We start from the raw sequence: 23,390 nt of genomic DNA on the forward strand, positions 1-23,390 counted from the left end.
GGGCAATCTTATGCATCCCCATAATTCAAACTACTATCATTTAGATTGAGCCTCAAATCTATATCACTAGCTCTGCCCGTCCCTTGACTTTAAGCTTCAAGTTTCCAAATGCTTAGTGAACTTGTTTTCAAGTTCAATGTTTTCCATCCTCCTCCCTTGCTTGCCTTAGTTTATTCATTCATTTAAATATATATATTTGTTGTTAGTGCCGTTGAATCAATTCCAACTCCTAGCAACCCTGTACAGCAGAGCAGAACCCTGCCTGGTGTTTCTCCACCATCCTCTCACCTTCTGGCGCTGTATCAGACAATGCTCCACTGCTATTCATAGGGTTTTCATGGCCAATCTTTTTGGAAGTGGGTGGTCAGGTCCTTCTTCCTAGTCTTAGTCTGGAAGCTCTGCTGAAACCTGTCTACCACGGGTGATCCTGCTGGTATTTGAAATACCAGTGGCATAGCTTTCAGCATCACAGAAACATGCAGTTGGCCAGAGTTAAGCCAAGTGAGAGATGGGTGGTGTGGTTCCCTGACCAGGAAACAAACCCAGGCTGTGGTGGTGAGAGTGCCAAATCTTAACCACTAGACTACCAGGGCAATTATATATATATGTATATATACATACACATACGTATATGTATGTATATATACATATACGTCCATCAATAAAATCGATATATTTTTTAAAAGCTTACTCAAGCTTGAGTAAGCACAGGAATTTAGAGTTCTTCTCCACCTTTTTTTCTGCCTCTATATCATACATGTATATATATATGTATATATACATTTTAGGAGCTAATCACGAGCCAGGTTTTGAGATCCTCTGCATAAACAGTTCAAGTATCATTTCTGCCAAGTTGCTTGTGGACCCCTTTTCCCACTCCCAAGGAAGGTCTGGTCTCTTCTGTCCCTGTGTTGATACTACTTTTTGTGTATGTTTCTATGATAGTATTTATGAGAATATCATCCAATTATTTGTCTGGTTTAATAAATGTTTTTAACAGGATAAATCATATAATAAAGCTGTAAGGTAAAAGATACAATGCAGGAGACAGCAAGTACTTTGGAGTCAGAAGGATATAGGGTTAACCTCAGTTCTTCCACTTAGTAGTTATGTGCCAAACATTCACTCAATAAACACGTAGTAGATTGCCTACTGTTGCTAGGCATTTTGCTAAGTTCTGGGGATACAAGAATGACATGGTCCTCATTAGAATGGCTATAATAAAAAGACAGACAATAACAAGTATTGGTGAGGATGTGGAAAAATTTTATATTCTTGGTGGGAAAGCAGAATGGAGCAGCTGCTTTGGAAAAGAATTGGGCAACTCTTCAAAAGTTAAATAGAGTTACGATATGACCCAGCAATCCTTCTCCTAAGTATATACCCAAGAGAAATGAAAACAGACGTCCACATGAAAACAGCTAAAAAGTGGAAACAACCCAATGTCCATCAACTGATGGATAAATAAAATGTGGTATATCCATGCAATAGAATATTTGGCTATATAAAGAAATAAGGTACTGATATATGATAGATGAACCTTGCTATCATTATGCTAAGTCAAAAAAGCCAGTCACAAAGGACCACACACTGTATGATGCCATTTTCATGAAATGTCCAAAAGACAAATCCATAGAGAATAGAAATAGGAAGTAGATTAGTGGTTGCCAGAGGCTGGGGAAGAAGAGGTATAAGAAGTGACAGCTAATGGGTACAGGGTTTCTATTTGAGGTGATGAAAATGAAGCCCTCAAAGAACTTCTAGTCTAAATAATCGACAAGAAAAGGAATAAGGATATAGAAGGTGGTAAAGGCTGTAATAGTTATATTTGGAGTATTGTGGGAGAACACAGAAGGGATATCTAAAGCAGATCAGGGGTGGCACTGATTCTTGAAGGAGAAGTAAAAGTAAACTATATGAAATGGAGGGGCGAGGGTCTATAAGAAGGCACATCAGATGTAATGGCACAGAAGACAAAGATAGCATGGTTCTTTTAGAGATCTGAAGTAGTTAGAATTAGTGGAGTTTGATAAGAGGGGAGATGCTGAGAGACAGGACTGGAGATGGACTAAAGGCTCAACAACAAAGGGACTTTCATGTTATACTAAGTGGCTCTGAGGGAATACTGAGGGTTTCAAACAGGTGAATAACCAATTGGCTGCAAATTTTAGAAAAATCACTCTAGTTACCACGTGGTTAATGAATAGAGTGGGGAAAGGTTAGAGGATGGGGAAATGTATTAGGAATCCACTGCAGTAACTCAGATGATGGCCTAAATGAAGCGTCAGTGAAGGTTAAACGAAAGTCACATAGTTCTAGACACATAGTAGGTGCTCAAAAACTGTTGGTACTTACCTCACATTAATTTTCATGTGTTTTTAGTCTCATGATTTAATATTTTTTTCTTTTTTTTGTGCAGAAGACTAGCCCTGAGCTAACATCTGTTGCCAATCCTCCTCTTTATGCTGAGGAAGACTGGCCCTCCGCTAACATCCATGCCCATCTTCCTCTACTTTTTATGTGGGACACCTGCCACAGTATGGCTTGATAAGCAGGCGTAGGTCTGTGCCTGGGATCCAAACCCATGAAGCCCACGCTGCCAAAGCAGAGCGTGTGAATTCAACCACTATGCCACCTGGCCAGCCAGTGATTTAATTTTTTAACTGAGGTTTTTACTACACTTTGACAACATAGGTATCCTACCACTAACAGTGCTGGAAAGTAGCCTCTAAAACCTTCTAATCCAAGGACAGAATCATAATTGAAAACTATAGCTGTTAATACTGTGCCAAGTACCAATGAAAAGTACTCAATTTTCTTTTACAATGATAATAATTAGCACATACAGCAATGTCAAGAAATATGGATGTCAGTAAAGCAATGTGCAATAAACATAGGCTTCGGGGCCAGATAAACCAAGGTTCAATTCCTTGGTGCGCCATTATCTATGTGACCTTGGGTGAGTTTCTGAATACCTCCCTGAGCCTTTGTTCCCTAATCTATAAAAGGAGGATAACACCTGTCTTAGAAAGTTGTTATGAAGATTAAATGTAGGAAAAGCAACTTATACAGTGCTTGTACGATGTAAGCTCTCAAGGAATGGTAGCTATATTATTACATGGAACAACTACTTTGCAAATCAGCTAATTAAATGGGGGAAGGCAGAACTTGGAAAGGAAGACACTATTTCATTTAAAGAAATGAGAATAAAAATTAAAAGAAAAGCAACGTCTAAGCTATTTATCAGAATTTACTAAATCAAACTCTTTCACCTTCTATCATGATTCTTGTATCTTGAAGACTCAGAATAACTATCATATGAAGGGGAATACTTCCGATGCTTTGCGTCAAGGGTCTCTTCTTTACTCTGAGAGAGTGAAACAGATTGACTTTTCCTAAAAAGAAAATAAAAACTGACTAAAGTCTCTAATAAGAAAAAAATTTTAAATACCGTTTAACATTAATATGAGATAAAATCTTGAATTCATAGAAATTATGAAGTCATTGGTACAAAGTATTTGAGAAAGGGCATTCACTCATAGAAAAGGGTGTACAGCACATTAAAGAGTATCTTCTCATAAAATAAATATGAGAACCACAAATCACCCCAAGTATCAATGAATGTTGAATCGAGACTTAAAATCTATGAATTAGAGACAGTCAAAATGTGATGTAAAAAAAGACACACACAAACATGATCACATTATCCAGCCCTGCCTAAAATACTCCCTGATGACCTATCATTGCTCGTAGAATAAAGTCCAAAACGCTTAAGGTCTGCAAGGTCCTACCATGATCTGATCCCTGCATCATCTCCTACCATACTCCCCTTTACTCTCTGCCTCCAGTCACACTGGTCTTCCTTCACTTTCTTTTCCTACCTTTGCATGTACTGACCTGCCTGTTCTTTACCTCCTTTACATCACTGACTCCTTTTCATCCACTATATCTCACCATAAGCTTTACTTCCTCAGAAAAACTTTCTCTGATCTCCTTGGACCCCCAGGCTGTTCAAATTCCTTTCTTACGTATCTCAGAGACACAGGTTCCTTTTTTCATAACACTTATCTCAGTTTGTAAGTGTTCATTCACTTAAGTGAATATTTGATTAATGTCTATCTTCCCTACTAGACTGTATGCTCATAACTATATTCCTAGTACCCACAATAGTGCCTGGGACATAGTAAACACTCATTACATATTTGTTGAATGATAGAATACTAACCTATCTGTTTCAGCTCTGGTCTTCAGTTGTTTCACCAAGTCTGAAGTGTGTTGCCGCTGGTGGTCATAGAGCGTTGCTAGTGGAGCTCCTGAAGCAGTGATGGCATCTGAGATATGAGTTCGAGTCAACTCTGCCATCTAAATATGAACACACACAAAGCAAAAGTAGATGTAAAAAGATAACGTCACAGAAGAACAGAGAGGGAGCATAGAGTCTTGGAAAGATCACTGGATTAAAAGCAAGCAAATTCTGCCATAATAGATGAAATATTGTGGGCAAGGCATTTAAACTCTTTAAGTCTCAACAGCTTCCTTATAAAAATAAAGGGTTGAACCACATGATTTCTAAGGTTTCACCCAGCTATAACAATCTATGAATTAAACAGAAAACCTTCAAGTCATATAATAAGCCATAGTAAATCAAAAATTAAATCTTCCTTCAAGAATCAATTCAATTACTACTTCCTATCTGAGTCTCTTCTGATCAAGAAAGTGAAGTACATTTTCCCCACTCTTAGCCACTACTGCAATTGCTGCATGTATTATTCATATCACGGCCTTGATGACTTGAAGTGTTTTTGAAATCTTTGTTACTTGTTACTTGTCTAAAATTTTCTTGAGAAAAGAGACTCTACTTTATACTTATTTGCACAATCCCATTGTACCCAACACATATAGTAGGTTCATGGCTTTTTAATAACAGAATCATTTCACAAACAGTTCTAAATTGTAACTGCTAAAACAAACTGGAACTATATCTATAGATTACGACATCCTATAGAGAGACAGAAGTAAAACTATTTCTGGCTTTGTCCTTGGTACAGTAAAAGAAAAGACACTAACATCACTCTGGGTAAAAATGAAACATCTTCATACAAAGCAGATCAGTGGCTCCCTGGGACCTAAGCTGGGGACTGACTACAAAGGGGCACGAGGGAACTTTTCAGAGAGTTGGAAATATTCTATTTCTTGCTTATGGTAGTGTTTATAGGGATACAAGATAAGATATAGAAATATATAGCTATATATATATCGATATATATATATAACATAGCTATATATTTGTTAAAACTCATCAAACTGTATACTTAAAATGGATGCATTTTATTGTTTGTAAATTATACATCAATAAAATCGACGTATTTTTTAAAAGCTTACTCAAGAGCAGGAATTTAGAGTTCTTCTCCATCTTTTTTTCTGGCTCTGTATCATTCACATATATAACACACTGTAATAAATGGTGCCTCTTATTTCAATAGGGTATGGCCCCCACTGAAAGTCACTAATTAAAAGTATGCATGTGCGGGGCCAGCCCCATGGCCTAGTGGTCAAGCTCACTGTGCTCCACTTCGGCGGCCCGGGTTTGATTCCTGGGTGTGGACCTACACGACTCATCACGACTCATCAGCGGCCACGCTGTGGTGGTGACCCACATACAAAATAGAGGAAGACTGGCGTGGATGTTAGCTCAGGGCAAATCTTCCTCAAGCAAAAAGAGGAGGATTGGCAACAGATGTTAGCTTAGGGCGAATCTTCCTCAGCAAAGAAAAAAAGTATGCATTTGCTAGATGTTAGAAACCCATTAGTACAAAGACCAAAGTTACTCAGATTAAATAAAAAGAACTAAAAAGAAAAAGGTTCTCAGTGTCTCTTACCTCACAGATTTGGCGTGCTGCATCTGTGGTGAGGCGAGCAGCCTCTGTTTGCTGAGCAGCTATTTTACAAGTTGCTTCCTGCAGGACTTCAGTTACATCCCGTTGTGATTTAACCACCTGCTGTAACGATTCCGCGTGGACCTGTAAATAAAAATGGGTAAAAAGAGAACTTATGTCTCAGTCTCTCCCCATCCCAAATTAGTTTTTATTTGTAAATTTGTTTCATGGATCAAATCCCTTGTAAAAAAAAAAAAAAAAAACTTGACTACTCTTTGGATTTCATGTCTTAAAATCTACAATTAAAATCTTCATGTTTTTTGACATTACCCTGATACCAAAATCAGACAAGGACAACACAAAAAAAGAAAATTACAGGCCAATATCACTGATGAACATTGATGCAAAAATCCTCAACAAAATACTAGCAAATCGCATACAACAATACGCTAAAAAGATTATACACCATGATCAAGTGGGATTTATTCCAGGTATGCAGGGATGGTTTAACATTCGCAAATCAATCAACATGATACACCACATTAATAAAATGAAGAATAAAAATCACATGATCATCTCAATAGATAAAGAGAAAGCATTTGACAAGATACAGCATCCATTTATGATAAAAACTCTGAATAAAATGGGTATAGAAGGAAAGTACTTCAACATAATAAAGACCATATATGAGAAACCCACAGCTAATATCATCCTCAATGGTGAAAAACTGAAAGCTAACCCTCTAAGAACAGGAACCAGACAAGGATGCCCACTGTCACCACTCCCATTTAACATAGTACTGGAAGTCCTAGCCAGAGCAATCAGGCAAGAGAAAGAAATAAAAGGGATTCAAATTGGAAAGGAAGAAGTGAAACTGTCACTATTTGCAGATGACATGATTTTATATATAGAAAACCCTAAAGAATCCACCAGAAAACTTTTAGAAGTAATAAACGAATATGGTAAAGTTGCAGGATACAAAATAAACATACAAAAATCAGTTGCATTTCTATACACTAACAACGAAGTAGCAGAAAGAGAAATTAAGAATACCATCCCATTTACTATTGCAACAAAAAGAACAAAATACCTAGGAATAAACTTAACCAAAGAGGTGAAAGAGCTGTACACGGAAAACTATAAAACATTGCTGGAAGAAATTGAAGAAGACACAAAGAAATGGAAAGATATTCTGTGCTCTTGGACTGGAAGAATTAACATAGTTAAGATGTCCATACTTCCTAAAGCCATCTATAGATTCAATGCAATCCCTATCAAAGTTCCAACAACATTTTTCACAGAAATAGAACAAAGAATCCTAAAATTTATATGGAACAACAAAAGACCCCAAATAACTAAAGGAATCCTGAGAAAAAAGAACAAAGCTGGAGGTATCACACTCCCTGATTTCAAAATATACTACAAAGCTATAGTAACCAAAACAGCATGGTACTGGCACAAAAACAGACACACAGATCAATGGAATAGAATAGAAAGCCCAGAAATAAACCCACACATCTATGGACATCTAATCTTTGACAAAGGAGTCAAGAACATACAATGGAGAAAAGATAGTCTCTTCAACAAATGGTGTTGGGAAAACTGGACAGCCACATGCAAAAAAATGAAAGTAGACCCTTACTTTACACCATACACAAAAAATTAACTCCAAATGGATTAAAGACTTGAATGTAAGACCTGAAACTAGGAAACTTCTAGAAGACAACATAGGCAGCATGCTCTTCGACATCGGTCTTAGCAACATATTTTCAAGCACCATGTCTGACTGGGCAAGAGAAACAAAAGGAAAAACAAACAAATGGCACTACATCAAACTAAAAAGCTTCTGAACAGCAAAGGAAACCATCAACAAAACGAAAAGACAACCTAACAATTGGGAGAAGATATTTGCAAACCATACATCTGATAAGGGCTTAATCTCCAAAATATATAAAGAATTCATGCATCTCAACAACAAAAAAACTAACAACCCAATTAAAAAATGGGCAAAAGACCTGAACAGACATTTCTCCAAAGAAGATATACAGATGGCCAACAGACACATGAAAAGATGTTCAAAATCATTAACTATCAGGGAAATGTAAATCAAAACTACAATGAGATATCACCTCACGCCCGTCAGAATGACTATAATTAACAAGACAGGAAACAACATGTGTTGGAGAGGATGTGGAGAGAAGGGAACTCTCATACACTGCTGGTGGGAGTGCAAACTGGTGCAGCCACTACGGAAAACAAGATGGAGATCCCTCAAAAAATCAAGGATAGAACTACCGTATGATCCAGCTATTCCACTGCTGGGTATTTATCCAAAGAACTTGAAAACACCAATGCGTAAAGATACATGCACCCCTGTGTTCACTGCAGCGTTATTCACAATAGCCAAGACTTGGAAGCAACCTAAGTGCCCATCAAGGGATGAATGGATAAAGAAGATGTGGTATATATACACGATGGAATACTAGCCAGCCATAAGAAAGGATGAAATCCAGCCATTTGTGACAACATGGATGGACATTGAGCGTATTATGCAAAGTGAAATAAGTCAGAGGGAGAAGGTCAAATACCGTATGATTTCCTTCATTAAGTAGTAGATAATAACAACAATAAACAAACACATAGCGACAGAGATTGGATTGGTGGTTACCAGAGGGGAAGGGGGGAGGGAGGAAGGCGAAAGGGATAATTCGGCACGTGTGTAGTGATGGGTTGTAATTAGTATTTGGGTGGTGAACATGATGTAATCTATGCAGAAATAGAAGTATAATGATGTACACCTGAAATTTATACAATGTTATAAACCAATGTTACTGCAATAAACAAAAAATTAAAAAAAAAAATCTTCATGTTTTAAATCTACAATTTAAAATCTGGAATCTTAAAATCACTGCTGGAGTTTAAGTCTTAACCACTGTTCACAAGTTGTTGTGTCTGTAGACAAGTAACCACTATATACTTGTTTCCACTTCTCTAAATTGGGGATAAATCTTGACTACTTAATTCCAGAGGACTGATACAAGAATCAAATGACATGAAATTAATCCATATGGCATAATGTACTAAAACATTATTATTTATATCTTTTTTTATTCCTATATAATTAAAAGAATACTAAAGTAATTTCAAAAAAAATTTAGGTTTAAAGAACCAGTACCTACTGCAAAATAAGTTACCTGAGCTGCTTTGTTTCGGGTTTCTTCTAATTGTCTCTGACACTCCAGAGCCTCTTGTTCAGCCTTCAATTTCAAAAGGGCCAAGTCTCTTTCATGGCGTTGCTGCTGTGCCTTTGAAATAAATGATCAACTATTAATTCTAAGATACTAAACTATTTTAATACAGTGACTATATTAACACAATGCTATTTTTCTAACACAAATCTTTTGAAGCAACCAATCAGAGCCTAAAGGAAAGAAAGCAAATAGGATAGACATAAAACATTTACCATTTATCAAAATGTTTAGTGACCACCTACTATGTGTCAAATAATGTAGTAAAATTTCCAAAGCCTATAGAACTAAGAACTGATACAAAAAAGCTGGTTTGAAATCAAAAGTTATCATACCTAACTCTTTGAAAAGAATTAAAAAGTCCTATGTGTAAAAATAAAGACAATGCTTCACACTTCACACTTTGTGTGTATGTGTGTGTGTGTGTGTGTGTGTGTGTGTGTGTGTGTGTGTGTGTGAGGAGGATCAGCACTAAGCTAACATCCGTTGCCAATCCTCCTCTTTTTGCTGAGGAAGACTGGCCCCGGGCTAACATCTGTGCCCATCTTCCTCTACTTTATATGGGACACCGCCACAGCATGGCTTGACAAGCAGCGTGCTGGTCTGCACCCGGGATCTGAACCTGCGAACCCTGGGCCGCCAAAGTGGAGCATGCGCACTTAACCGCCACGCCACCAGGCCAGCCCCCAACATACTTCACACTTTTATGATTCCTTTATTTTGACTTTGAAGAAGCAGTTTCATAAAAATGTTGCCCCTAAAAAAGTCTCCTTTTCACCAGGACCCTTTCCTACCAGTATTCCATACAATGCTATCTATAAATTTATATATTTTCATTTCTTCTGGAATAGTGCTAAATAGTATAGGTTCTCTAAAGGTGGGAAGGCTGTATATAAAGCCACGTAATGCCCTGTCCAAATCTGGAAACCCAGAATTATAATAATATCCCTAAAATGGTAGAAAATCTCAGTGCTTTTTCAGATTTGAAAGTAAGAAAGCATTGCCACTGCAATGGGGCCATTTCCTCAATCCAGTGATTTTTAACGAAGTTGGTATCAGTCCCTTCCCCACTCTCCACCAGAGAGCATTTAGAAACGTCTCAGTTTTTGCTGTCACAACGACTGGATAGCGCTACTATTACTTCTTGGGAGGGGTGGATAAATGCTGAACTCCCTGCAAAGGATGGGACAGTTCCACACTAAGAACTGTCTATAGGTATTTTGGGAGGAACAACTAGAAAACAGAATTGAAAAAAATATTATTTATGATAGAATCAAAAGACATAAAATATTTAGGAATAAAATTTAAAATGTGTAAGACCTCTACACTGAAAATTACACTCCATGAGAGGAATACTGAAAAACCTAAATAGAAAAATAGAAAAACACCAACATGATCATGAATTAGAAGATGCAACATTGTTAAGATGTGAATTCTCCCCAAACTGATCTACAGATTCAATGCCATTCAAATCAAAATCCTACCACGCTTTTTTTTTTTGTAGAAACTGACAAACTGATTCTAAAGTTATGTAGAAACGCAAAAAACCTAGACTAGCCAAAACCAACTTGAGAAAGAACAAAGTTGAAGTAATTACACTCTGATTTCAAGATTCATTATAAAGCCATAATAAAACAGTAATAGATCAATGGAAAAGAACAGAGTCCAGAAGTAGACCTACATATAAATGATTACTTAATTGTTGATAAAGGTGCCAAGGCAATTTAAGTCTTTTTGAGAAAATGGTGCTGGAACAACTGAATAACCATATGGGGGAAAAGACGAACTTTGACCACTTCCTCACACCCCATAGTTAACTTAAGATGATTCACACACTTACATATAAAAGCCAAAACTACAGAGCTTTTGAGAAAAACACAAAAGAATATCTTTGTTAGAGTATCTTAGTATTTTAGAGGAGACAAAGATTTCTTAGAAAATAAAAGGCAATACCATAAAAGAAAAAAATTAAAAACTAAATTTCATCAAAATTAAAATATTCTGCTCTTCAAAAGAGACAGTTTAAAAAATGAAAAGGCAAGCCAAGGACTGGGAAACAATATTTGAAATATAACTGAAAAAGACTTGTTTCTAGAATATATAAAGCACTCCTACAACTCAATAATTAAAAGACAAACAACCCAATTACGAAATAGGCAAAAGATCTGAACATTCACCAAAAAAGACATAAGAATGGTCAATAAATACACAAAAAGATGATCAATCTCATCAGCCATAAAAGAAATGCAAATTAAAACCACAATGAGATATTACTTCGCACTCACCAGAATAACTAGAATACCGAATAATAGCAAGGATATGGAGCAACTGGAACTCTCATACATTGCTGTAGGAGGGTAAGATGTTACAACTATTTTGGAAGACAGTACGGCAATTTCTTATAAAGTTAAACACGCACTTATACTTGACCCAAACAAGTATACTCCTAGGTATTTAAGCACTAAAAATGAAGATATATGTTGTATTTTATATACAACATATTACTGTATACAGAAAGCTGTAAAAAATGTTCATAGCAGGAATATTTACAATAGCCAAAAACTGGAAACAATACAAATGTACATCAGTAGCAGAATGAATAAACAAATTGTAATATATTAATTAATGGAATATTATTCACCAAAAACAAAACTATGGATACAACAACACAGATGAATCTTAAAAATATTATGCTACATAAAATAAGCTAAACACAACAGAGTACAAAGTATACTTCCACTTATATGAAGTTCTAGAACAGGCAAAAATAAACCATGATGATAAGTATCAGAATAGTAATTGCCCCTGGGAGGAGGAATTAAATGAAAAGGGGCATGGGTGAACTTTCTGGGGCGATAGAAGTATTCCGTATTTTGATTAGGGTGATTGTTACATGGTTACATTGGTCAAAACTCATCAAACTATACACTTAAAATCTGTGTATTTTATTATATGTAAATACTACCTCAGTTGGAAAAAAAAAAAAAAAAAATCCCAATAGCACCCCCACCAAGGAAGACTGCTTAGACCTTCACTGGATTTTGGTTAGCTAAGGAAAAGTCCACATTATCCTGGCTTTATCAAATACCTGGATCTTGGAAACTTTTCTTTTTGGTACAAATAAAGCATTAAAAAAAAACCTCAGTCATCTCTGAATTGTCAGTGAAAAGAGAAAATACTGAGAATTCTGATTAGCTGATTTTCACAGTCATAAAAAAGCAGAGAACACAGAAAATGAAATATTTGAGAGAGAACGATTATATTATTGTTCTACTGCCCAATACCGCAAGTTTAATTTTCTATATGTTAGTTTTTCCCAGGGTTATTTATAGGTGCTGTATGGTGAACTATTTTTTTGTACTTGGCAGGTTCAAGTTTTTTTTAATTCATCATTAAGACTATTTTAAATAGCAAAGAAAAGAGAAAAAACACAGAAAGCTAAAGAAGAAAACTCCACAAATACCTTTATGATCTGAGCCAGAGACACACTCTCCTGCTGAGCAAGCGAAATGCCTCTAACTCTTTCTACATCCGATAGTTGGCGTACCGACTCCTCAATGGCACTCAAGTAATCGAGTTCTGCTATCATACGATGCTGGAGGCCAGCAGGAGAAAAGCGCTTAGAACCTGGAGGGCATAACAATTGTCAAATATAAAAGTTCACATGAAATTACATCTCAGATTTCTAAAATTCATTTCTCATTTTAAGAGCCAAAAACAAGTCTGCTTTCCTTTGTAGGAAAGACAGTGACTTATTCGTACAATGTATTTTAATAGTTACTTCTTTTGTGTGTGTGTGTATGTGTGTGTGTGTGCATGCATGTGCATGCACGTGTACATACATATATATACCTATAAACACTTAGGGGTACACATATGGGATATATTTTTCAGGTGTGTTGGACTAATGCTGGCAAGATGGAGAAAATCACTATAGAATCTCTCATAATTTTCAATATTTATTTTTCTGCACAGTTTTTGTTTACTACTTCAAAAAGTAATCACATTTGCTGGAAATAACATTTCCCTATGGTTCAACTGAAAGAAAAGAACTTTTCAGAAAAAAAAAATTAACGTATCTTATTTTTTTAAATTATAAATGCACGGATCTACTTGCCTGGTGTTGAAGTCATCTCTGTAGTTGTTCTGCTGGCAGCCAGGTTCACATCAGTAAAAGCTGCATTAGGCTTAAATCCTGTTACAGTTGGAGGCATTATTACTGAGGATTTAGATCTTTCTAATGAAGTTCCTGGAAGGTCAAACTGCGTCAATTTCTGGGAACTTGGAGATAGGGGAGAAGTTGGAGTTTTCTGAGATCTTCCCTTGTCTGATGAGACACTAGAAGTTTTGTTTCATAAAGACATTAGAGAAAGGAAAACTACTTCAAGAACCAGCTAAGTTCATAAGAACAGCATGCATTACCTTCTTTATTAACATTAGCTTTAAAAAGCTGTGATTCAGGCATTTATTCATTCAACATAGTCGCTATGCCGAGCGAATGACTATGAGTACTCATCTTACTGCTACATTTACAGTGGTGAACAAGCTAGGCACAAACCCTCTCAAAATAAAATGGAAGAGGCGTCTCTTGATTAAACTGGCACTTAACTCTCTCCTTTGCAATGCACTTATATCATGAATCACTGATTGCAGTATGAGGCAAAATCCTCTAAAATACTTAGACCTTATATAGCAGAAAAATTACAGCCATATATAAAAGGTAAGGTGAAGCCTATCTGATAAAAAATGTCTTACTTTGTCTTTGAAAGAGAATAAAATATCATTTTGTATTAAAAATAAGGAAATGACAAAAACTACTCTTTTATTATTCCTCTTAACCCGAGTCATAGCAAATAATTATTTTCATACTAACCATCTCTAAGTACTTTATATATGTCCATTTATTTCTATCTACCTTTTAATGCTATAGTTCTTTCCTGAACTTTCTAATAAGAAGTAACCTCTCCTAATAGTTTGATTGGAACAATTCTTAAGGCATTTATTTCAACACAAGGCACATGTCTAGCTCCTCTTCGAGAAATTAAGCTCACTAACGGTATTGTTTCTCATAACAAAAAGCATGCTGCCTTGTGATAAATATTTATTTATTGAATTACTCAAAGATACTCTATAAAGCATGTTAGCACAGTTAACATATTTCTAACATATCGTTTTAATAAAATTATGCAAGTTTTCAAAGGTAAACATTTTTCTTACACCCAGCATGTAAATATTTGAATAAAATTATTCATGAGAGGCACTTAGTTGTTTACAGTGGCCTTTAATTTTCTATTGATTATTTAGAGAAATACTGTTTTTAACAGTCTGACAATTTCACTTATGGAACACAAAAAGAATTATCATTACTTCTGTCTCCTCCTAACAGGTTTCCAGGAAAGAATTCCAACATGACATCGAAACAAGGTACTCTGTCTGAATCTCAACCTTATGGTTTTACAAGGTGAATTTATATGTGCTCTGTAGAGAAGATTCACCTAGACTAGCATTTGCAAAAGTATGTTTCCAATGATGTTAATAAGTTTTCCAAAAAATAAAAAGGAAAGAAAGAGGAAAAACTTGGCAACAGAGTGTCTATAGCCAAATAAGTTAAGAATAGATGGGCTAAATAATTTTTTTAAAATCTAGACTCCTCCTTATAAAAGCTTCAAATTATTTTATCCACCGTAAATCTCCGTAGATGAGGAAGGGGGGGTTCAGATTACAGTATGGTGCATTTATCAAACTTATTTGGCTATGGACTCTGTTTTAGAAATGTTGAACTTTGTAGATTTTGCCAGTTAAATCATCAGAGTATCTCTAAAGGAAAGGTAAAGTTTTCTGAATTCAAAATCACTGACAAAGAAACTAAAATTCAATTCTAAATACAGCAATGATGATATTAATGATACATTATTTGCAACATGAAAGCACTAAAAATGATTATCTGTAACACTGTACTAGAAAAAGCACATAGTCTTAAAAGAAAAAAAATAAATCCATGTCTTCTCAGAGCTTAAATTTCCACAAGGACAAAGCCAGTGCAGCAGATAAAAAGTCATGTGGACAAAGAGGAGAAACTGTACATGAAGAAATAACTGAAGGTTATTTGTAAGCAACAGGCTAAGTGCATAATATATGATATTAAAAAGAAGAAAAGAATCCCACAGAGTACGCAAGCTCCATAATCAATGTAAGAGTGAGTTTTCAAAATTTGCTTGAGTCATGTAATAAATTGAGCAGGAGAGGGGCCAGCTTGGTGGCGTAGTGGTTAAGTTTACATGCTCCGCTTCGGTGGCCTGGGGTTCGCAAGTTTGAATCCTGGGTGCAGACACTATGCACCTCTCATCAAGCCATGATGTGGCGGCATCCCATATACAAAATAGAGGAAGATGGGCAAGCGATGTTAGCTCAGGGCTGATCTTCCTCACAAACAAACAAACAAATAAATAAATAGAGCAGAAGAGAAAAGTTCAGAGGAAGAAATAAACAATGAAACCAAAGGATGCTAAGTAGTTGTGATGAAAGAGTGGAAAAAACATTTAAGAAGCAAAACGTATAGACACAGGAAATGAGATAGTTTGTGGTAGCCTAGAGAAAATACTTCAAATAAAGTTAAGCTCTTAAAGTTGATCTGTGGGGTAACTGTGAGCTCCCCAAGTACCCTAAGGAAAGTAGTGATAGTAATAAGGTAACAATTTTTCAATAAAATTTGGTTTAAAAGAATTAAGAAAACAACTTTGGCAATGGCATTCAAAACAGAAAGGTGGGTTGTGCTAGAGGCAGAGAATTCCTGAGGGAGAGGTTGTTAACACTTTAGGTGAGAAATGACCATATTCTAAAATATAAAGACTAGAGTTACAAACAAAACTAAGAAGTCTATTTAGAAAATATGAAAATTTATAAATGGATTCTCTGAACATCAATGATATTGTAACTTTAATTAAATATGAATTACAGTATAAAATTTACATTACTTTACCTCACAGAATGCCCAGAAAGATCTTCCAAAGTGCTATCCGTGTCAAGAGCCTGCTCATAATCTTTAACAGAAAGTTTGCTACTGGTCCCAGATTTCTTTCCTTGGTGAGCGCCACGTTCTGAGCCAGAGTGTACTTTTTCCTCATCAAGAAGTGAGTTCTGAACATTTCCAGTGAGTGAATCCAGCCCTGTAAAGCAAATTTCTTATAAAGCTGATTCCCAATATTAGAAGTTACTGAGAGATAACTGATACCTAAATTTCAATGAAATTATAAAAAGTGCAGGCCAGAATTTTTTTAAATTGACTTATTTTTAAAAATTGTTTTTCATATCTAAAATAAAGCAGTTTATCCTCCACTTCCATTTAAGGAAAGTGACTTTTTCTTCCATTAATACCCCCCATTTGCTATTAAAAAATAAATTGTTCTTAACACATGGATAAGGAAAACAGATTAGTGGTTACCAGAGGGGAAGTGCAGGGGGGCCAGGGGGAGTTGGGGCTAGAGCGAAAGGGTTGGAGCACATATGTATGGTGACGGATAAAAACTAGACTATTGATGGCAAACATGATGCAGTCTATACAGAAACTGATACATAATATCGTACACCTGAAATTACACAAAGTTATAAGCCAATATGATCTCAATAAAATAATTAAATTTTAAAAATAAAAAAATAAATCATTCTTAAATCAAATGGTAAAAAGAGACAAGCATATTAAACAAGAATTAAGTACTACTCTATCCCTATGAAAAGGTAACAAAAAAGAAGTTTTTTAAGGATAAAATCCAGAGCTGGGAGACAAATGGTATCAACTGCAAAGTGAACTACAAAATCCTTTTGAAAAACTCTATGGCAAGAACTAGGTAGCCAGATTCATAAAACTGTTCATATTGTCTGACTCAGAATAATCTCACTTATAGGGATATCTTAAAAGGACTATTTAAATAAACGAATATTATGCAGATATTCAATGCATAACTTTAAAAAAATTGCAACCTACAGTTCCAACAACAGAAGAGCTATCTAAATTACATAGATGACAGTAACCTAAACATTTAAATAGCACTTTGTAATTTAAAATGCACTCCATATATATTACCTCATTGCTCTTAACATCTTATGAAGTCGGTACTGTATGCTCAATTTACTGATGAGGTAACAAGAGATCTATGAGGCTAAATAACTTGCTTAAGGATATCCAGTCAATAGCATAAATAGGACATAAATCCAGGCTTTATGACTCTTAAGTCTAGTGCATCATTCACCTTAACGATATGTTTCAATAGCAGCATGGGAAATATTTATGTTAAAAAAAAGAAGCAGAAAAAAGAATTGTATGTACATTTTAATGATAGCTAAAAATTTTTTAAATGTAGATATATGGTTAAATATCAAAAGAAAATGGAAAAGTGAAAAAAACAATGATGCTGTACACTCATGTTCATAGCATCATTATTCACAACAGTCAAAAGGTGGAGCAACCCAAGTGTCCTTCAGTGATGAATGCATAAACAAAGTGTGGTACATATATACAATTAAATACTATTTAGCCTTAAAAAGGAAGGACATTCTGACACATGCTACAACATGGAAGAACCTTGAAGACATGCTAAGTAAAATAAGCCAGTCACAAAAGGACAAATATTGTACGATTATATATTTATATGAGGTGCCTAGAGTAGGCAAATTCAGAAACACGTAGTAGAACAGTTGTTACCAGGGCCTAGGGGGAGCAGAGAATGAGTTATTATTTAATGGGCATACAGTTTCAGTTTGGGATGATCAAACAGTTGTGGAGATGGAGAATGGTGATAGTTGCACAACAATGTGAATGTACTTAACGCCACAGAACTGTACACTTAACAATGGCTAAATTTCCTAATCAAATTCATAGAGACAGAAAGTAGAATGGTGGCTGCCAGGGCGTGGTGGTGAGGGGGCGGGGGGTGATGAGGGAGGAATGGGGAGTCATTGTTTAATGGGTACAGAGTTTCAACACGGAATGTTGAAAAAGTTCTAGAGATGGACGGTGGCGATGGTTGCAAACGGTGTGAATAAACTTAATGCCACTGAATTGTACACTTAAAAATGGTTAAAATGCTAAATTTTATGTTAAGTATCTATTACCATACAAAAAATTACGCTATATTATGCTGTAGTGATAGTAATAAGGTAACAATTTTTCATTAAAATTTGGTTGGAAAAAGGAAAAATGAAAACAGTCATAGCATATGAAACATAATAAACCCAACTAGCAATCAAAGAAATGCAAATCATTTCAATGAGATGCCGTTTTTCATTATTAGATTAGCAAATATTTTTGAAGTAATGAAACCTTGAGAGTCACTCAGCACACACAGGAAAGGATACTCATACACTGTTTTCATAGGAGTGCAAACTAATACATCCTTTCTGGACGACAACTTAAAATATGTATAAAAATAACGTTCCATCCCCTGACTCAGAAATTCCACGTCACTCATAGTAATTCATCCTAAAAAGCTACGTAAAGATGTGTACCATGAATTAGATATGCTGATTGCATTATTACAATGCGAGAGGGCACACAAATAATCTAAGGGATTATTAATCGATTAGAAAGGATTCTATAATCTAAAATCTATTTATGCTCCTTAGGCTAGATGCAAGTTGTTAATACTGGCTACCTCTAATTTTTCTATAATAAAGATACATTCTTTTATAATAAGAAGAGTTTATTCATTTAATATTGCTCTTTGAAAATAAAGACACAATTTAAAAATTGCTCTTGATTTCAAACAACTAGACATTGTAGACAACACAATGGTCTAAGTAACAAAGACCTAAACTCCAATCAAGGAATCCATATGCAAAGGAATGTTGCCCCTACTTTAAAAGATTGCCAAATGAAAGTATATTTATATGTTTTAAAGTTAAATTAAGATAGAAAAAATTTTTTCCGATGATTACTTTAATCTACCAACTACTTTTTAGTTGAAATATGATTGACATACAATATCCTATTAGTTTCAGTTGTACATCATAGTGATTCAATATTTATATACATTACAAAATGATCACCATGCTAAGTGTAGTTACCATCTGTCACCATACAAAGTTACTACAATATTATTGACTATATTCCTTATGCTGTACATTACATCCCCATGACATTTATTGTATAACTGGAAGTTTGTACCTTTTAATCCCCTTCACCTATTTCACCTGCCCCCACAACTACTCTCCCCTACTGGTAACCACCAGCTTGTTTCATGTATCTATGAGTCTGTTTGTTTTTTGTTTGTACGTTTGTTTTCCTTTTTAGATTCTACATATGAGTGAAATTATACAGTATTTGTCTTTCTCTGACATTTCACTTTGCATAATACTCTCTAGGTCATCTATATTGTCACAAATCGCAATATTTCATTCTTTTTTATGACTAAGTAATATTCCATTGTGTATATATACCATATCTTCTTCATCCGTTCATCTATAGATGGACACTTAGGTTGCTTCCATATCTTGGCTATTGTAAATAATGCTGCAATGAACATAGGGGTGCATATATCTCTTTGAATTAGTGTTTTCGTTTTTTTCAGATAAGTACCCAGAAATGGAACTGCTGGATCATATAGTAGTTCTATTTTTAATTTTCTGAAGAACCTCCATACTGTTTTCCATAGTGGCTGCATCAATTTACATTCCCACCAACAGTGTATGAGGGTTCCCTTTTCACCACATCCTCACCAACACTTGCTATTTTTTGTCTTTTTGATACCATTCTGATAGGTGTGAGGTGGTATCTCAATGTGGTTTTGATTTGCATTTCCCTGATTATTAGTGATGTTGAGCATCTTTTCATGTGCCTGTTGGCCATCTGTACGTCTTCTCTGGAAAAATGTCTGTTCAAGTCCTCTGCCCATTTTTCAATCAGGTTGTTTTTTTAGATGTTAAGTTGTGTAAGTTCATTATATATTCTTAATATTAAATATATAATATTTAATTTGGATATTAAATATAAACATACAGCCTTATCGGCTGTATGACTTGCAAATATTTTCTCCCATTCAGTAGACTGCCCTTACATTTTGTTAATGGCTTCCTTCACTGTGTGAGAGCTTTTTAGTTTGATGTAATCTCATTTGTTTATTTTTGCTTTTGTTGCCCTTGCCTGAGACCAGTCCAAAAAAATATTGCTAAGACTGATGTGAACAGCTGACTGCATATGTTTTCTTCTAGAAGTTTCATGGTTTCAGGTCTTACATTCAAATCTTTAATCCATTTTTAATTTATTTTTCTATATGGTGTAAGATAGTGATCCAGTTTCATTCTTTTGCATGTAACTGTCCAGTTTTCTCAACCCCATTTATTAAATAGACTGTCTTTTCCCCATTGTATATTTCTGCTTCCTTTGTCATAGATTAATTGACCACATATGTGCATGGGCTTATTTCTGGGCTCTCTATTCTATTCCATTTGCCTATGTGTCCGTTTTTGTGCCAGTACCATGCTATTTTGATTACTATAGCTTTGTAGTATAGTTTGAAATCAGGGAGCGTGATACCTTGGGCTTTGTTCTTCTTTCTCAAGGCTGCTTTGGCTAGTCAGAGCCTTTTGTGATTCCATACAAATTCTAGGACTCTTTGCTCTAGTTCTGTGAAAAATGCCACTGGTATTCAGATGGAGACTGCACTGAATCTGTAGATTGCTTTGGACAGTACGGACACTTTAACAATATTAATTCTTCCATTCCATGAACATGATATATTTTTCCATTTATTTGTGTCGTCTTCAATTTCTTTCCTTAATGTCTTATAGTTTTCAGAGGACAAGTCTTTCACCTCAGTTAAATTTATTCCTAGGTATTTTATTCTTTTTTATGGGATTGTTTTCTTAATCTCTCTTTCTAATAGCTTGTTATTAATGTGTAGAAACACAATTGATTTCTGTATATTAATTTTGTTTCCGGCCACTTTACTGAATTCATTTATTAGCTCTAATAGTTTTCTGGTGGAGTCTTTAGGGTTTTCTATATGTAGTAACATGTCATCTGCAACTAGTGACAGTTTTCTTCCTTTTCAATTTGGATGCATTTTATTTCTTTTTCTTGCCTAACTGCTGTGGCTAGGACTTCCAAAAATACATTGAACAAAAGTGGAGAGAGTGGGCATTCCTGTCTTGTTTCTGATCTTACAGGAAAAGGTTTCAGCTTTTCACCACTAAGTATGGTGAAAAGTTCAACATTGATGTTAGCTGTAGGTTTTTTCATATATGGCCTTTATTATGTTGAGGGACATTCCTTCTATACCCACTTTCTGAGTTTTTTTAATCGTAAATGGATGTTGAATTTTTTCAAATGCTTTTTCTGCATCTATTGAGATATGATTTTTATCCTTCATTTTGTTAATGTGATGTATTACGTTGACTGATTTGAGGATGTTGAACTATCCTTGTATCCCTGGAATAAATCCCACTTGATCATGGTGTACGACCCTTCTAATTTATTGTTGAATTTGGTTTGCTAATATTTTGTTGATAATTTTTGCACCTATGTTTACCAAGGATATTTTTGTGGTGTCTGTCTTCTATTGGTATCAGGGTAACGCTGGCCACATAAAATGAGTTTGGAAGCATTCCTTTTAGTTTTTTGAAATAAACTGACGAGGATAGGTATTAACTCTTCTTTACATGTTTGGCAGAATTCACCTGTAAAGCTGTCTGGTCCTGGACTTTTGTTTTTTGGGAGTTTTTAAATTACTGATTCAATTTCATTACTTATAATTGGTCTGTTCAGATTTTCTATTTCTTCATGATTCAGTTCTGGAAGGTTGTGTATTTCTAGGAATTTAACCATTTCTTCCAGGCTTTCTAATTTGTTGGCATAGTCTCTTACAATTCTTTGTATTTTTGTGATATCAATTGTAATGTCACCTCTTTAATTTCTGATTTTATTTATTTGGGTCCTCTTTTTTTCTTGATGAGTCTGGCTAAAGGTTTATGGATTTTGTTCATCTTTTCAAAGAGCCAACTTTTAGTTTCATTGATCTTTTCTATTATTTTTTTAGTCTCTATTTCATCTACTTCCACTCTGATCTTTACCTTTCCTTCCTTTTACTAACTTTGGGCTCTGTCTGTTCTTTCTCTAGGTCGTTTAGATGTAAGGTTAGATTGAGATTTTTCTAGTTTCCTAAGGTAGGCCTGTATCGCTGTGAACTTTCCTCTTAGATCTGCTTCTGCTGTCTCCCATAGATTTTGGAAAGTTGTGTTTCCATTTTCACTTGTCTCAAGGTATTTTTTGATTTCCTCATTGACTCATTGGTTATTTAACAGCATGTTGTTTAGTCTCCACCTGTTTGTGTTGTTCCCAGTTTTCTTCTTGTAACTGATTTGTAGCTTCATATCACTGCAGTTGGAAAACATGTTTGATATGATTTCAATCTTCTTAAATTTATTGAGATTTGTTTTGTGGCCTAACATGTGATCTATCCTGGGGCATGCTCCATGTGCACTTGAAAAGAATGCATTCTGCAGTTTTGGGATGGAATGCTCTGTATATATCTATTACGTCCATCTGGTTTAATGTGTCCCTTAAGGCCAATGTTCCCTTATTGAATTTTCTGTCTGGATGATCTAGCCACTGATGTAGGGGTGGTATTTAAATCTCCTACTATTATTGTATTACCGTCAATTTCTCCCTTTATGTCTGCTAATATTTGCTTTATATACTTAGGTGCTCCTATGATGGGTGCATAAATGTTTACGGATGTTATATTGTCTCTATCATTATGTAATGCCTTTGTCTTTTGTTACAGTCTTTGTTTTAAAGTCTATTTTGTCTCATATGAGCACTGCTACCCCAGCTTTCTTTCCATCTCCATTTGCACAGAATATCTTCTTCCATTTCTTCATGTTCAGCCTGTGTGCATTTAGATGTGAAGTATCTTGCAGACAGCATATAGATGGGTCTTGGTTTTTTAACCATTCAGCCACCCTATGTCTTTTGATTGGAGAATTTAGTCCATTTACATTTAAAGTAATGATTGATGGGTATGTACTTACTGCCATTTTTTTAGTTGTCTTCTGGTTGTTTTTGCAGTCCTTCTCTGTTCCTTCCTTCTTCTCTTGATCTCTTTCCTTGTGGTTTGATGGTTTTCTTTATTGTTATGTTTGGGTTGTTTTCTCTTTATTTTTTGTGTATCTATTGTAGGTTTTTGGTTTGTAGTTAGCATGAGGTTCATATATATCAACCTATATATATATAATTCTATTTTAAAGTGATTGTCCCTTAAATTTGAATGCATTC

The 23,390-nt window shown here is 35.1% G+C and overlaps 1 protein-coding gene across 1 annotated transcript in view; it reads right to left on the reverse strand.

Annotated features, from left to right (window-relative positions):
• CEP350 (centrosomal protein 350) overlaps positions 1 to 23,390 on the reverse strand; it is a 158,236-nt gene that overhangs the window by 72,811 nt on the left and 62,035 nt on the right. The window contains exons 15-21 of the mRNA XM_058539963.1: positions 16,104 to 16,290; positions 13,242 to 13,462; positions 12,588 to 12,751; positions 9,071 to 9,181; positions 5,880 to 6,020; positions 4,226 to 4,362; positions 3,273 to 3,395 (exon numbers count right to left, since the gene is read on the reverse strand). Coding sequence (XP_058395946.1) covers positions 3,273 to 3,395; positions 4,226 to 4,362; positions 5,880 to 6,020; positions 9,071 to 9,181; positions 12,588 to 12,751; positions 13,242 to 13,462; positions 16,104 to 16,290 — 1,084 coding nt within the window. The remainder of the gene's footprint in view (positions 1 to 3,272; positions 3,396 to 4,225; positions 4,363 to 5,879; positions 6,021 to 9,070; positions 9,182 to 12,587; positions 12,752 to 13,241; positions 13,463 to 16,103; positions 16,291 to 23,390) is intronic.

This window comes from Diceros bicornis, chromosome 4 (genome assembly GCF_020826845.1).
Source record: "Diceros bicornis minor isolate mBicDic1 chromosome 4, mDicBic1.mat.cur, whole genome shotgun sequence".
NCBI lineage: Eukaryota > Metazoa > Chordata > Mammalia > Perissodactyla > Rhinocerotidae > Diceros > Diceros bicornis.